This window comes from Gymnoscopelus microlampas (assembly GCF_963454915.1).
Source record: "Gymnoscopelus microlampas genome assembly, chromosome: 16".
Lineage (NCBI taxonomy): Eukaryota > Metazoa > Chordata > Actinopteri > Myctophiformes > Myctophidae > Gymnoscopelus > Gymnoscopelus microlampas.
In genome coordinates, this window is record NC_139953.1 from 18,102,167 (window position 1) to 18,118,319 (window position 16,153).

The 16,153-nt window shown below is 41.5% G+C and overlaps 1 protein-coding gene across 2 annotated transcripts in view; it reads left to right on the forward strand.

The window, feature by feature from the left end:
* The window catches only part of cnih3 (cornichon family AMPA receptor auxiliary protein 3), a gene marked incomplete at both ends in the record, with an annotated part of 89,310 nt that overhangs the window by 14,658 nt on the left and 58,499 nt on the right, over positions 1-16,153 (forward strand). For both annotated transcript variants that reach the window (XM_084081970.1, XM_084081971.1), the window contains one exon: positions 848-916. In XM_084081970.1, coding sequence (XP_083938096.1) covers positions 848-916 — 69 coding nt within the window. The remainder of the gene's footprint in view (positions 1-847; positions 917-16,153) is intronic.

Here is a 16,153-nt window from a genome sequence, read left to right on the forward strand (position 1 = left end):
CACCTCTACATGGACAGTTTGATTCCCTCTCCAGCCACACAAACACACAAAGAGTTGCATGTTAACCCATTAAGACCGGGAACGGTCTGTGACATTTTTAGATTTATTTGGCTATTCAAAAATAGCAGATACACAAGCTCATAGCTTGTAGATCTGCTATTTTTGTAGAATGTGTGCAAATCTTTGAATATAAATATTTTAAAAGCGAACATTTGTAACTCAAATCTTTGCTGCATGGGGGTCCCTGAAATAAAACATTTTGAGATGGGGGTCTGCGGCCAAATACATATCTATTTTCTTTCCTTCTAAATCCTAACAGTACAGTATGTTTCTATATCAGTGGTGCTCCAACTTTTCCATGTCAAGGACCCCCAAAATGATATGTATTTGGCTGTGGACCCCCATCTCAAAATATGTTGTTCCAGGGACCCCCAGAAGCACAGATCAGAGTTAAAAATGGCAGCTTTCTACCTTCATGTTATTATTACTCTTTGTATGAGATATGACAGAGACTAACACTGGAAGGACAGGGTGATCCAGTCACATCCCCCTGGGGCCTCATTTGGTTTTTCGTGAGATTCATTCGTGAGTTCTCATTCATGAGAACTGGCTCATATTGTGGTGGTAATGTGATCAGAGCAAAGCAAGATGTTGTTTGTAAAACAACAACATTATTTAACATTTATTTGCTGTCTCATTTAAAGAAAAAGCAGTGCTGTAGATATTAATTATTGCTTTTTTAATCATATGAAATGTTTATTCAAAGCTTTGTGACTGCAGTTTGAAATTATGGTGCTCAGACACGCTTCTTCTCACCATTTCCTCTCTCTCGCTCTCTCTCTCACAGATAACAGCTTTTGATGAGCTCCAGGCTGACTTTAAAGTACCGATTGATCAGGGAAATCCACTTCATGCGGTAGGTTTTCTCTCCTTGCTCCAAGCTACGCTGTACTGTACAGCTACTGTATACTGCATAGGTTAGCGTGTGTGTGTGTGTGTGTGTGTGTGTGTGTGTGTGTGTGTGTGTGTGTGTGTGTGTGTGTGCGTGTGCGTGCGTGTGCGTGCGTGCCAGCGTGCGTGCGCTTTGAAGAAGACTTTGATCCTTTTACCAGGGGTATAACTCATAGCAACACTATGTCACCATGTCTATTTCTCTCTCACCCTTTCTCTTCTTCTGCTTAACTCTAATGTACTTCTCCATCTCCCTTCCACCTCCTCTTCCTCACTATATGTGCCAATTGCTTTCTTTTACATTTATATCTTTTCCTCTCTTGCCAAGTCAATCTCCGATCTTTATCCCTGCCAGGCCGAAGGCCGGGGACGGAGATTATGTTTTCGCCCCTGTGTGTGTGCATGTCTGGCTGTGTGTGAATTCTGAGCTATTCAATTCAATTAATTCAATTCAACTTCAAGTTATTATTATAGTGCTGAATCACAACGAGTTCTCTCAAAGCACTTTGCATATAGACGTTGTCCCCAACAACCTGAGCAAGCATTTTTGCAATTGTGCCAATGAAAAATTGCTCTAAACAATGCAGAGCCAATAGCAATTTCACTTAGACACATAGGGGGCTCCACAAATGTGACAAATGTCCCTGTTTGCTGCAGAGACATGTTTTTTTCACCAAATTACATGATCTCGGGTGTGATGTGATGTGACCAGTGTCAAATACTGTAGCTTCCATACTGTTTGCATGTAACTGGCTTTCAAAATGAGTAGGAGGGGCCTACTACTATCATAATGGAGTGCACCTCCAAAATCGCTTCACTTCCACAAAAAGTTCAACCATACAGGAATGTCGTAGAAACTATACTTTCCCCTGTAGGCTCTTCGGGTCCTGACTGTGGCAACTCACCACCCTGGGTACAGTAGGTCACCCAGCTTGGCAGAGAGAAATACTGTATGTGTTCCGCTGAGCGCCACTTTATAGTTCTCTCTTTCAAATGTTTCACTCACCTCCTCCCCCCCCCCCCCCCCAACACTCTCTTTCTCTCCTGCATGTTCATGTGTGTATGTTCAGTTAAGTTTGTTTTAAATGTGTAGTTTATTTGTGTTTGTTGGTCTCTCTTTCTCTATCTCTCTCCGAACTTGACTGTGTTTCTCTTTGTCTTCATTAATATTAAATTAAGCAGCTGGCATCATGCTGGTATTGTGCGCTTGCCTCTCCTTAATTCCTGACTGACAACCGGCCTCCTGCGGGATAACGAAAGGCCAAAGCATCAACTATTCATGAGGCTTCATCTTAAAAGGACAAACCCTGGAATCCAAACATAAATTAAATAGAAGCCCGACCAATATCAAAGCCATACAGTTATTTTCACACAGTTTTTATTCACATACTGACTAAGAGCGGTCTTAATCTGCTGACTTTTTAGTCATTGCTAAACTTTTGCTTGATTAAAGAGGGTGTACAATTTTAAATTAACTTGTATTTTGCAGAAGTTCAATGTCAAAACTTCGGAGACAGTTTAAGAAATCAAAGACCAAATGTGGTTACTATCTTGTTTCTTCTTTTCAAAGACTATCGTTTATACAACACTTTGTGCTGGTCTTTAGGCTCCAGGAACTGTGCGAATCATGGCTTATTTAACGACATGAACCTTAGTTTCTTGGAGGGAACTTTTGGCAGTTGAATGTAGGTTGTTTTTGCCAAAAAACAACAGAAAGATAAGAAAAGGCTTTTTTTTCAAATCCATTAATATGGAAGTGAATGTGGGTGTTTTTTTTTGCGATCACGTGATTTGCTGCTTCTTTGCTTCACTGGTGACTCATAGGTTAGCGAACAGCGCCATCTAGTGTAAAACCACTGAAAACACAAAATCTCGCCATTCTCGTCATTGGCAGTCTGAGCCTTAGCAAAATATGATGAGAAATCTCGTCATTGGCAAAGAGTTGAGGGTGGTATGTCTTTTGAGGTTAGCTTGCTATTGCTATTGTTTTGTAGCCTGGCTCCAGTCCCTGAATCGCTAGCCACGCTTCAGGGGTCTGGTGACGCTATCGAAGGCGGGGTTTTCTCGGTTGAAAATCTAAACGGCCCAATGGGTATGGGGATGATCCAGTATAAACCAATCGCCAAAGAGTCCCACTTTGGCCACGCCCCCATCTCAGAAAACAGCTGCACTGAGAGGGCTTTCAGACCGAATAATGGAGTGAAACCAGTGATGGAAGAAGTACTCACATGTTTTACTTAAGTAAAAGTATCAATACTGCAATGTACTGTAGCTATACTCAGTTACAACTAGAGGTCCCGTATTCAAAATGTACTTGAGTAAAAGTACTAAAGTATCGGCATCAAAATATACTTAAAGTACCAACATCTGAAGTATTCATTGTACAGAATCTCCCATTTCACACGTTCAAAATGTACAACATAATCTTTTGAAAATAGCCGATCTACAAGCTCAGAATGCGTTGCATCGTGCATTGTGAGCTTGTAGATCTGCTACTTTCAAATGGCCGAAATATATGGCTGAAGTGGTTAGTGTGTTTCGTAATAATAATCAAAATCTACAAAGTAACTAGAACTCAAGTTTTCATATAATTATAGTGGAGTAAAAGTACAATATTGTTCCTCCGAGATGTAGTGGGGGTAGAAGCGAAAATACTGAAGAAAGTTAAAATACCTCAAAATTGTACTTGAGTACAGTACTTGAGTACATGTACTTAGTTACTTTCCACCACACAGTGAAAGGAAATGAAAATTCAGACTGAGTGTCAGGCTAATTGTTTTGGGAACAGGCTTGAAATGGATTTGTGAGTTAGATTCCAAACGACACAGATGCAGATGAGGCGAGAGGATGACGGACATGCTGGCTGTCGCTATAAGTGCTGGAGGGTTCTCCCTTTGCCAACTCGTTAGCCAGGACTGTGCCGAGCAAAGAGTATGAGGAGTTAGCTGGCAAGTTATAGGCTAGCATGAAGCAACATGTTCACACATAAATGGCATAAATTGATTGGTAACAGATAGGCCTGACCTTGATTATTCGAATAGTCGACTAATCAGTCGAGGGGGGGCTGAGTCGACTGCCAATCTCTTAGTCGAATTTCTACAATATTCGACTGAGAGATTGGCCTAATTTGTTATATTAATTAACTAATAGTTTGCCAAAAATAGGATATACTTCATGGTGTATTGGGAGAAACCAAGCAAGTATATGTTAAATCAGACCCTACAGCCCAAATTGAATGTTCCTCTATTGCATAACAAATTTTTTGCATGATTCGACCGAGAGATTGGCAGTCGAATCAGACTGATTCGATTGCCAATCTTAGTCGAATCATGCAAAAAATATATAATAATAATAATAATAAAACAAAATATATATATATATATATATATCATTTTTTATTATTTTTGGGTGTTGCAGTAGTCGACTATTAGTCGACTATAGGCAGCATTTGGCCAATCAGATTCGACTATAGAAATCCTTAGTCGGGACAGGCCTATGTTAGCCTGGTAACCCCCCCCCTTCCAGAAATCTCATTTGCATTGAACAAATGCAAATGAGATTTCCAGAGGGAGGGTTTACCAGGCTAGGCCTAGGTAACACACAGTGTGTTTCTGTTTCTACATATACAGTATGTTAAAATATACTGTATGTTATTAATGAGGCATTGGCACTTCATTGTGAAACGTGAAAAGAAAGAATTCTCCTTGAATCGTCCCGAGGTGGAAGTGACATTCTATTTTACAATGCATGTATTTTGCCCATCAGTTAGACCAGTTTAATTTCCCTTCACTATTTTGCCTTTGCAGTTGCTTCCCATTTCATCACCCATCTAAATGCAGCTGCGGCAGGCACATATGAATGGAGTGCATGTTGATGGTGTAATGGTTTAACCACTTACATTTGTTTGAAAATAGCAGATCTACAAGCTCACAACGCATCACTTCACAACGTGTTGTGAGACCGTACATCGTCTATTTTCTAATAGCTGTAGTATAAAATCAGGCTTAAGGGGGAACTTCTTTAAAACATTTTTCATTTTTTTTTTTGTTGTTGTTGACATTTGTTATTCATTTGATCCGACACACCCCTCTCCTATAAACCCTTACAAACTTAAAACTACATGTTGGATTCAATGTAAACATGTTCCTGGTTCTGGTGACTAATATTGTCCTTCTAATAAATGGGACCCACAAGACCTTAATTTTCCGATTAGGTTTGGTGGAGTTTGGATTGACTTTGACTTAGAGCTCTTCACTGTTATTAGCAACTGAGAAGCTGTGGAACTGTGAAGCTTGTAAACGTATTTAGGAACTGAGTGCTACAGTAACAACAAGAGAGAAAAGTTGGAGAGTTAAGAAGGGCAGAACAAGAACAAAAGCCTGATGGAGAGAAAGAGGGGAGAGGGGGGGGGGGGTGATGATTGCTGAGAGAGGATTTCTTAAGAGAGGCAAGTTATAGGAATTATTTGGCTTGAAAGGCATTTTTGGAGACTTTGAAGACATTATATGGGACCAGATTTCACCACTCTGCAGCACTTTCATATCTTGTTATATTTGCATATCATTATGCGATCCAGAATGTATCAAAGAATTCAATGGGGAGATGGGTACTTAAGGTTCTGTCACATTATTATCTCCTTTTTCATCATTCTCCATTATCTCTTCATTGCTCGCATCCCTCTTCTCCCTTCCTCACTCTCTCCATTCTTATTACTTAACTGACCCAGAATGTTATCCATTTTAAAAGGAAATTACCAGAAATTCATGTCTTTCTTTCTTTCTTGTACAGCCATGCATCTACAGTATGTGTCCTTTATTGCTGAGCTTAAATGAATCAAACATGAATGGCAAAACCTTTGATTAACTTTCTTAGGTGTGAATGAATGAGGACATATTAATGATATATCCTATGAATATGTTGATTCAGATCATAATGTTATCGTAAAACATGGTGTTAATCTGCAGGAACACATTGTCACGGCCGTCGGACGGTCTCAGCTTGTTAACTTACTGTATAAGGTACAGTAGTTTATGTGTTTAGCTTGTGTAATGCAGAATTGTCAATTGTGTTTATTTCCCTGTGTTTAGCTTTTGTAATACAGAATTGTGCAGCAATCATGAAGCAGTTGCGTGGCAACTGTGTGGCTGCCTCTAGGTGTCACAATAAATAAAAGAGAATTATAATAAATTAACCATTTAACCATTATTATTAACCGGTTAGAAATGTCTTAACAGTTAACAGTCGTGTGGCCCCCGACTTCAAGTCGTTTTACAGTTGTGGCCCCCTGCCTAATCTAGTTGTTGAATACCCCTGGTATACAGTGGTAGATTTTTTTCCTGTCCTAGCGCAAAATTATGGTTAAGTATGATAGTGTCGTCTAGGGACTTGCATGAACCACCATCTTATGAAAAATGAAGTCGGGGTGTCCAAATATTCCTTTTTCAAGCTGCTGAGCCAGAAAAAATAACCAAATCCACGGAAGAAGCACCTTTTGTGTGCACCTCCAACACACTCACGTGATGTCAATTCCCTTCCCCTGTTCGCATATCTACACACATACTAGTGTAGATGTGTGACACCACTTTAGCTAAAAGAAATTGCCTGATGTCTTACCAGCTAATTAACTCATCATATTTTATCTATAAAAACTTCATCAAAAACAATTCCTCTTTGGATGGAGCTAATGTTCAGCAGCGGTTGAGGAGCAGTAAAATCACAGGACTTTTGCAGTGGATTCATTTTTAGTGGCACTGTGACAGGCAGTTTGTCCCTCAGAGAGAAGGTTGAGGTCAGGCAGCGGGCGGCAGAGAGCTAACTGGGGACAACATGAACCAACATCCCTGTAGAGAGCCCATGCCCCATAGGAGCTCAACTAAGTGTGCATCTGTGTGTATGCATGCACGCGCGTGTCTGTGTAGATTCGTGTGGCTGTTCTTGTGTGTTTTTGCGTCAATGTGGTGGGGTTTTAGGCTCAGTATTGCAATGAACCTAATATTATGATCAGATACTACTGTACATAAACATAAACCACATGAACCCTATTTTCACGAGAAGGTGTATCGCAAGTTTCATTAAATAAATTAAAACAATGGATGAATATTCATATCGTTTTTTTAAATGCGTTTAAATACATCTGTTACTCTAGATTTCACTCTTAAATTAAAAAGGCATATTAAAAACATGTGCCATGTATTGATATAACCCAGCTAACTTTAAACATAATAGGAATTTGTTAATAGCAAAACGGCTTTAAAACCAATTAGAAAACGTAATAGACAAGCCCTGAGGGTTAGGGTTAGTAAATGTTAAGCTTTGACAATATTGTATTCGGATGTCCATAAGGTGCATATGTAGCTGTCGGGCAGAAATCTCCTATCTCCATATTTCAACTTTTTAATGTTTTTTTTTTGTAGATGAATGCCCTACTTCATCAAAAGTGTTGCACAAAAGTAGTGCAAATAGCCAATCTAGTACAAGCTACAAAACACGGCACATTTTGAGCTTGTAGATCGGCTATTTTCACTCTTTAAAATGTGTAATAAAATAATAAAAGAAGGAACGGTTTTGGACTTACAAGGTTTCCACTGGACAGTGACGATAGATAATCCATAGTTCTGCTCCTCCACTGCTGAAGAGCTCTGTCAGAGCTTCAAGATCTGCTTCAAGGGGAGACAATATTGCCGTTTCCTGAACGAGACTCTGCCTATTCGCACAATCTGCCTTTTCTTATAACTCACTCAATCCGGGAACGCATATCTGTGTCATTTTAGATTTGAGCTATAACTATTATTTTACACTTAGCTATTCAAAAATAGCAGATCTACAAGCTCATAGTGCGGCACCAAGTGCCACGCTATGAGCTTGTAGATCTGCTATTTTTTGAATAATCGTGAAAATTTTAAAGCGAACATTTTTAACTCAAATCTTTGCTTCTGGAGGTCCCTGGAACAACATATTTTGAGATGGGGGTCCGCGGCCAAATACATATCATTTTGGGGGCCCTTGACATGAAAACGTTTGAGAGCGACTGATTATAGCATAATATAACATACGTTTTTTTCAAAAAACAAACAGACATTTGTAGAACCCCCAGAAGCAAATATTTGAGTTATACTTTAAAAAATGCATATTAAAAGATTTGCACAAATGTTCATGATTTAAAAAGAAACAGCAGATCTACAAGCTCATGTTAGCTTGTATATCTGCTATTTTTGAATAGCCAAAGTATATGATAATGATTAAAGTGGTTAAAATCAAAAATTGCAGATGCTTTCCCGGTCTTAAAGGGTTAAATCCATTAAAGAATGGAACAAGCTCCCTGTCAATCACAGAACTTCCACAGATTTCCATATTTTCTCCCATGAAGTTAGAAAAATATTCCAGTTTCGTCAGCATCAGTTTGACATTTAACGTCGGCTTATGTAATATTTTGATATTAGTAGCCTGTGTGATGTGTGCGCGTGTGGATGCCAATAGGTTGTCCATTTGTAGTGGAAATGATAGGTCTTGCACTATGTTTTAAAGCTTCTGTTCACCTGCCTTGGGACTACAGATATTAAGTAGTAGCTAAATATGGTACAAAGTATCTTTCCTCTTTGCTTGACATGAATATATTGTACAGTACATGGTCCCTGATACAAATAAACCAATAAACATAAAAACTAAACAAAACACTAAAACTAATAGGTGACTCAGCCAGCACCCTCAGGGGAACTTTGTTTTGCGTAGGGAGTAGAACATATCGTTGCTATTGGGTGGAAAATGTTACTTTTCAGGATTCCAATGAAAAATAGCAAATTGCAAGTATACAAGCTCAAAACACGACACAATGCGCTTTGAGCTTATAGATTGGCTTTTTTTTGCTATTGACTTTAGTATGACGAAGTAGGGCATTAATGTACAAAAATACTAAAAATGTAAGATATGGAGACACAATGTTTGTGCCAGACAGCAACGATATGGCAACTGTAGTTCTCTGAGCACATAGTCTGTGTGAAATAGAGCTGTCTGACTGATTAGCTGAAGGCTGTCTCCCCCCTGTTGCTCTTGTTTGCCTGGACATGGACCCATCTCTGGGTTCATGTTGCACATGGCATACATGCGCACGCACGCACTATCTCTCTCTCTTTGTCCCCAGATGAGAATACATAATTGTTTTGAATGTCCCAACACAGCTCAGGGCTTGGCTTGTCCTTTTACTACGCTCAAGGCAGCTGTTGCTTTTTTGGCTTTTCCAACAACATGCACAAATGGAGGGAGAGAGAGAGAGACACAGAGAGAGAGAGAGAAATATGAACCATTACACACTGCAGATGCACTGATTCATACACGCGCGCGCACGCGCACACACACACACACACACACACACACACACACACACACACACACACACACACACACACACACACACACACACACACACATTCTCTATCTGTCTGTCTGTTTGCGTGTGTGTCTGTCTCTCTCTCTCTCTCTCTCTCTCTCTCTCTCTCTCTCTCTCTCTCTCTCTCTCTTCAAATTAACACACATAGTCTTACATGTGCACGTACATACACACCCCGGCACATCCAGTCTACTATTAAGGGATTAAGTGTTGCCTGGGAGCCATGATAATATCATGTACCTCTGCCATGTTACATCAGAACCAGAACACAGCAACAACACAGAGGCATCCTGGGGGAAGAACCTTAGAGGAACTGAAGGTTCTAAAATATCTAATGAGTCTCATTTTAAATCTGTTAGCCACCTAGGAATGCACATTATGCATTCAGTCGCAGTCATTTAAATTGGTCTATTAAACATATGCCTGGGGCACATTAAGGAACACCACGTAAATGCTGATCTGTGACTTGGTCTACCACCTGTGGTGCTGCAAAATTATCTACAGTAGGCTATACGATTTATAGATTTATAATAATGCATTGTGATTTTTGATTCCTTACCTATCTTACCGTCATAGGATTCATTTGATGTCATTTAGTAATGTAGCTATGTATGCCAGATGCAAATTGTGCATAGATGTCTTCTTCAAATCATCGAGAATAATATAATTTTGATGAATAATTAATCTATGTATAGTCTATACTAGGCTCCCTACTTTTTCCCGGGTGCAGTCCGACAGCGCATTCCTCCGACAGCGCAGCGCTCCGACGTTTCCAATACTAAACCCGAACCAAACCCGCACCCTAACCCTAACCGCACGCGGATGCCACATAGTCGGAGAAAAGGTCTGTCGGATTAACGCATGCCTCCCCTTTTTCCCCCACTCACCACCAAATGTGTTTGCCGAAAACAGCCGATCTAGAAGCTCATAACACGTCCCGACGCGACGTGTTATGAACTTGTAGCTTGGACATTTTTGCCAAATGCCCCAGAATAGGGACACAAGGGTTCAGGTGAACTGTGTCTCATACCCGTGACGGCAAACGGGTGACGGCTGGGGACGGAGTTTGACCAAACGGCAACATGTGAGGTGAGGGACATGAGGGATTTACAATTCTGTCCCTCGGGGTGTAACTCGAACACTGCTGAGTCGGCTGAAGCGGACTTCGCAACATTCGGCACAGCGACTCGCTCGGCTCAAGTCCGCTTCAGACAGCGCGCCTACGCAACAGGTTTTTAGCAGAGTGGTCACGCTTTCTACATCTTGGGTTTGAGAACGACACTTCTGCATTCCAGTGTGGGCGGGACTATCGGGACGTTGTAAATTGACAGGACGGGAGGACCCATCACGTGAAATGTTTGCCGTTTGGTCAGATGTTGTCCCATGCTGTCACTATACATGTAGTACTGCTTGACAGTGAAAATATGTTATTCATGTTATTAATTGGCTTTGAAGTGCATTTGATGGCATTTTTGTTTTGCACCCTGCACAGCAGCAGCACATTAGCTAAAAGAAAATGTTGAGAAGCATCATTAACTGTCTCCCCCGTGAACCTTCACTCCCTCCTGTCCACGTCTCTGGGGCTCACCCACCAGTCAAGCGTACACCGCCGGTGCACTTCCTGTTGTTTTCAATTTGTTCTTAATTGGCCAGACTAGCTAATTAAGTAACGGTAAATCACACATGTGCACAAACACAACAAAACTTGCACAAACGCAACAAACATGCATAACAGCAAGCAACCGATGTGCATAAACGCAAATTTGCACCTACACACACACACACACACACACACACACACACACACACACACACACACACACACACACACACACACACACACACACACACACACACACACACACACACTTATTCCTTTGACTGATTTGACTCTTGTTTACAGCGTTGCACCAGGCCTTTGCTTGTCAAGCAGATGCCACTGAGTTGCATATCAAAAGAGCTTCAGCCTAATTGCCTCCTAATGAGAAGTTTTGAGTTGGCAGTTTTGGGCGCACACACACACACACACACACACACACACACACACACACACACACACACACACACACACACGGCTCCCTGTAGTGATGCCAAGTGGAATACGTATGTATATTTAAAGCGTGAATTACACTTGGTTGTGTGCTGGTGTCGCACAGCACACTGAAAATAGCAGATCTATAAACTTCACTGCTATTACTCTTTGCTGAGAGTTGCGAAGTCCGTTGAGCCGACTCAGCGCTGTCCGAGTTATGTACCGATAGGCACAGAATCGTAAATCACTAGAAGTTCGGGCCGCTACGCGGCCCGAACGTCTAGCGTGACGCGTCGTTCACTTTGCAGTGCCACCTTACAGGCACCTCACAGTGTGAGAGAGAGTTTTGTGCTCTCCTAAATCCACGGCAGGCTTTGAAAGTACCCACTTCAGAAAGAGGTGACGTGCATCACCTCTCCAATGACCAAAACCCACTATGGAAGCCGTCGAACTGGTGCGATCTGACGGCATCCTAGAATTTATAGGTAGGATGTGATGTCATGCGTGATGTCATGCTGTCGTGAGATTACGTCACACTGGCGTTGTGTCCATATTCGGGACGACCGTCTCATCGTGATGTCAGATTACGTCACACTGGCTACATACAACGTTACAGACAACCGACATGGCGCAGGATTCAAATTGTATATATATAGATATATTCCCCAAAAGTCATATTGTGACTTTTTGCCCCCCCTTCACGACACGTTAGTTCCCAAAAAGTCAAAATATGCCTTTCGGGAGTGATACAGCGTTGTTAAAACAGCTTGCCAGACATACGGGGACATTCTTCAGGGTGGTCCCTGTCATTCACACTGTTAGTAGTGAGCAACAAATAGTGTCATACCAGACCCTGCACTGTCAAATCATGAGTGTTCATTTAGCTCTGAGAGTTTACAAATGCAACCAAAATTAGATCTGTAATGGTCCATCCGTTGCATTAAGTCAAATTTACCAGTCCTATTTACTTTGTTGTATGACAACTAGCAAAGATAACCAATCTGCAAGTTCCCATGTTGCCTCATGTGTTGCATCACAGAGCTTTAGAGCTTGTAGATCTGCTATTTGTTTAAATACATTTTGTAATGTTTTTGAAAATGAGCCCAAAATTGTGACCTCAGGGTCAAGGTCAAGGATTTTACTGTGTAGGCTCTCCTTTGCCTCTCCTTAGTATTGTTTCAATGCATATTGTTTTGTCAGAGGGGTGTGTGTGTGTGTGTGTGTGTGTGTGTGTGTGTGTGTGTGTGTGTGTGTGTGTGTGTGTGTGTGTGTGTGTGTGTGTGTGTGTGTGTGTGTGTGTGTGTGTGTGTGTGTGTGTGTGTGTGTGTGTGTGTGTGTGTGTGTGTGTGTGTGTGTGTGTGTGCGCATGCATGCATGTTCATCTACATGTGTGTGTACAGTATATGTTCAGGGGCACACATGAGTGTATCTGCATGTGCAACTGTACTTTGAGTGAGTGTGTGTTTAATACACAGCGAAATCCTCAGTGTTAAAGGGACATGACACCCCAGGCTGATTTTTTTGTTTGTTTTCCACTTCAGGTGAAAAACTGCAGCAGATTAAAAACAGACTAGTAAGCAACACAGCTGCACCAAACAAATTAATGATGTGTGTTAGATTTTCTTAGGTGTGTCCAGAGCCAAGGGCATGCCAATGTGCAAGCACCTAAAATCTAACACACCCATTATTAATTTGATTTGCTGCAGCTGTGTTGCTTACATCATTGTGTACTAGGCCTGACCTCGATTATTCAAATAGTCGCCTAATCAGTCGAGGGGTGTCCGAGTCGACTGCCAGTCTCTTACTCGAATTATGAAAACATAGATAAATATATTGTTCGACTGAGAGATTGGCCTAGTTTGTTATATTAATTAACTAATAGTTTGCCAAAAATAGCATATACATCATGATTTATTGGGAGAAACCAAGCAAGTATATGTTAAATCAGACATTAAGCACCCCTACAGCCCAAATGGAATATTCCTCTATTGCATAACATCTTTTTTGGCATGATTCGAGATTGGCAGTCGAATCAGACTGATTCGACTGCCAATCTCAGTCGAATCATGCCAATCATGTTGCATTAGTCGACTATTAGTCGACTATAGGCAACTATTGGCCAATCAGATTCGACTATATAAATCCTTAGTCGGGGACAGGCCTACTGTGTACTATTGGTACACAGTGATGGCAGCCTGCCATGTTTTACCCTGCTGTAGTTTTTCACCTGAAGTGGAGAGAAAACTACAAAATCAGCCTAGAGTGTCATTACCCTTTAAATTAACTCTTATGGATCCATTGTCATACTCTCAGAGTAAAATGTATTAATGTGTTTGTGTATTTATGTTAACCACATGGCCCTAGCGTCTGTTTTCTGGGCATGTCATAATAAACTAACACGTAGATCCACATTGAGCTTGTGGATTGTCTATTTTTGCAATTGGACCGAAATTTATATTGTAAAATCTATGTCAATTTAACTCTGAGAGTGTACAAATGGAACCAAATGGACCCGTCAGGGTCCATTTGGTTCCATTTGTACACTCTCAGAGTTACAGACCCATAAGGGTCCATTTGGTGCCTATAGCTATCATTTAGCTGGGTACCCCCTGGAACTCCCTCAAGGACCCCTGGGGGTCCCCGGACCCCACTTTGAGAACCTATGCCATAGAGGACTGCCTTGACGTTAGTGTTGAATATTCTGATCTGGTTTCGGAGGGACAGTGCCTTGGGCTTGAATTTCCAGATGGGTCGCAGCGTGTTAAAAGCATGGTTGGCCTTGTTGATCCTGCTTTTGATGCCATCGTCTGATCCACCATCTTTGCCAAGTATGCTCCCCAGATATGTGAAGCGGTCAGATTCTTTCATGTTCTCTGGGAGATCCCGTTTGTTGTTTATTCTCATAGCTTCTGTCTTCTTCACATTGATCATTAGGCCGGTCTTTGCTGCCTCTTCGGAGAGTCGCGTCAGCTTGGACTGTGCATGTTGTTGTTTGAGAGAAAGGAAGGCCATCATCATCTGTAAACTCAACGTCTACTGACCATGGTTGTTTTTCTCATGATCCAGTCAATGACCATCAATAAAATTGACTTCACTGAAGAGCTGGGCAATTAACCGAAACATATTTCTAAACCAACATTTAGAACCAACTGACTTATAACCGAATAATCGAGTAGCAAGTTATTTTTTCTTGTATCAACAAAACGACATGAAAAAAATCGAATAGATTTTTTATAATCAACTAAATCGATTAGTCTGATTAACCGCTTAACTGACTTACTTGAACCCTCGCATCCCTAGTATTGGGCTAACATTCTGTGAAAGTAACAGATCTACAAGCTCCCAGACATTAAGACTTTTTGGGGCTAGTTCCGCTACACACCATAAGCCAGAGGGACAGGAGCGTTGTAATTGGCTAGTTGTAGTTGGTAGCAGGAATCTTATCTCTTCCCTGTGATTATATATAAAAAGAATCTACCAGGCTGATCGGCCTGGTAGTTTGCAAGATAAGCTGTGGACAGACACACAAGAGGCACACACATACAGTAAGGGCAACAACATGATCTCTTGCTATTATCTACCCCAAGATAATACTGCGGGCTCCAAAATAAACCACACATAAACAATTACACGTGTATGCACACAATCTCCCACACACGCATGCATGCACGCACGCACGCACATACACATTCAAAAACACACATTCACTTACAGGGGCACAGGGTGTTCTTTCCTTGACAGCAGAAGCTGACATCAAGGGTGACTTCAAAAGTGCAAGGTTCAAGTAAGCAGCAAGAACTTAGTCATTGAGAGAAAATAAGTACAGTATGTGCTACAAAATAACTACATGTAGGATAGCAGGTAGACATCAAACCTATATCATCTATCTAATGTATCATGCTGATCTCTAAACAAGCAAACAACATAATTATACAGTCTTCTTCTTTCACCTGCATGTCCTCTATCACTGATCCATAAATCTCCTCTTTGGCTTTCCTCTTCTCCTCTTGCCTGGCAGCTCCATCTTCAGCATCCTTCTCCCAATGCACCCCTCATATCTCCTCTGCACATCATGCCCAAACCATCTCAACCTCACCTCTCTTGTTTTATCCCCAAACCTTCTAACCTGGGCTGATCCTCTAATGTAGTCATTTCTGATCCTGTCAATCCTTGTCACTCCTCAATTCTGCCACCTCCAAATCAGCCTCCTGTCTTTTTCGCCAGTGCCACCGTTTCCAAGCAAGTACAGCATGGCTGGTCTCACTACTGTCTCATACGTCTTCCCTCTCACTCTTGCTGGTACCCTTCTGTCACAAATCACTCCTGACACTTTCCTCCATCCGTTCCACCCTGCCTGCACTCTCTTCACAGGAGGGAGAAAAGTCTAGTTTTATTTGAGTGTTGGTCAGGGTGTCACAGGGAAGGGAGGGACACAGATCTCTCAGATAAGTGTGGGAAGGGGTTTGGAGGTGCATCTGACATCATATCCTGCAGGTAGGGGGTAGTTAACCTGACTGTGCCAGATGGAAGAAGCTTGCGTCACATTTGTTTCACAGCCTACTTCCATCTGGGACCTCGGTAGCACAATCGATGAAGGGGCGGTCCCTTTTTTTCAAGCTGCTTGGCAGGTGATTGGATGGGACCGTCTGTCTATCACCGTCTATCAACCAATCATATTGACGTGTCTACATGACGTATAGTACCTGCGCCAGAAGTAGTTCTTTTGTATACTATTCGACCATGATGAATCGTGAAAGAACTACAACGTAATAAGCTCTTCTCGATGG